At 52.5% G+C, this 1424-nt stretch overlaps 1 protein-coding gene across 1 annotated transcript in view; it reads left to right on the forward strand.

The window, feature by feature from the left end:
- kmt2ca (lysine (K)-specific methyltransferase 2Ca) overlaps positions 1-1424 on the forward strand; it is a 64563-nt gene that overhangs the window by 31255 nt on the left and 31884 nt on the right. The window contains 4 exon segments of the mRNA XM_020625484.1: positions 291-503; positions 607-950; positions 1037-1227; positions 1301-1416. Coding sequence (XP_020481140.1) covers positions 291-503; positions 607-950; positions 1037-1227; positions 1301-1416 — 864 coding nt within the window.

Consider the following 1424-nt stretch of genomic DNA (forward strand, 5'->3'; position numbering starts at 1 on the left):
GAGAAAGAAATGTGGAATTGCTGGTTCTTGTCATTTATTTATTTTTCCACGTGAATTTTTTTTTATAATTTATTTATGGGGCAGAGAGGATGTTACTAGAGACTTTGATGTTATACTCATGTTATGTTGTTGGCGCAATGTTATGAGGAAGCTGCTAATAAAGTTGCATGCGAGTACACAGTGGATTCACGTTTACTATATTTACAATATAAACAATCTACGTAACCCTATGATGTACTTTATCTGTACTGTAGTTTGAGGTGTGTTGGTGTTTTTGTTTACTTTCTCAGTCTCCTGGGCAACAACAGGACTCATTTCCTAGAATTCCCGGTAGCCAGGCCCCAAAGCATCCCAGGACGTCAGAGGAGGGCCACATGACCCCGGACCCCACCCAGACAGATAAAACGGTGGCCAATGAGATAGCAGCACTAGGCGTGACTTCTCTAGATGGACCAGTCAGCACGCAATCCCAGCTTGGGGACTCGGAAGAGAAGCTCCAACAGGTAGGTGTACTACTGAGTACTGCTACATCATGCTGCATTCTACTGTGTCCTGCTGACATGTACTGTGTTACACTAAGTTCTGTTACCTTCTGTCCTTGTGCAGCGTCAGCGGCTCCGGCAGCTCATCCTTAGGCAGCAACAGCAGAAACTTCGGCAGCATGAACAGGCCTCTGGACCCCCGGCTGCTCCACCCAGCCCCGCCCCAGTTTCAGGGGTTCCCCATCACTGGCCCCAGGAGGACACGTCCTCTTGCACCTCCACCACCCCACCTCATAAAACAGATTTGTTTGGACGTCCCCCACCCCCCTACCCTGGGACCTTAAGACCAGCAGGGGGACCAGTGGAGGCCCCTGTCCCAAGATTCCCTGGAGGTTTCACCCACAGTGTGGCTTCCTTCCCCAGGCAGAGCCTCCCCAGAGAGGTCAGAGTCCAAGGACCAGTCCTGAGGTGAGCCATCACAGCAAATCCCAGTCCTTAACCCAGTCTGGTCATGTAGTCTTGGTTACTCATGTCTTCTTGCTTTCTCTCTCCAGGTTTACCAGATCTCCAGGATCACCAGCTGGTCTCCAGGACACCTTTCTTCGCCCTCCACAGGGTTCATTGCCCAGCACTGGGCTTGCCATCGTAGAGGGAGTCCCTGTCCAGTTGCGGAGGCCAGCACCTGGGGAGTTCACTGGAATACGACCTGTCCCCTCTGTCGGCACCCCCCTGCATGTGATGCCAGGTTGGGATGTTGTTATTGATTAGTCATTTGTTAGGAAAAGTGACCTGCTTGTGACCATGTTTGTTCCCCCTAGGTCTTCCCCAGCCCTTCCTCCCCCGCTCCCTCCCCATCCAGCAGCACAGCATCATGGGACAGCCTTATATTGAGCTCCGACACCGCACCCCCGAAAGTCGCCTGAGGCTGCCCCCCCCCCCCGA

Source organism: Monopterus albus, unplaced genomic scaffold, assembly GCF_001952655.1.
Source record: "Monopterus albus unplaced genomic scaffold, M_albus_1.0 scaffold355.1, whole genome shotgun sequence".
Classification (NCBI taxonomy): Eukaryota; Metazoa; Chordata; class Actinopteri; order Synbranchiformes; family Synbranchidae; genus Monopterus; species Monopterus albus.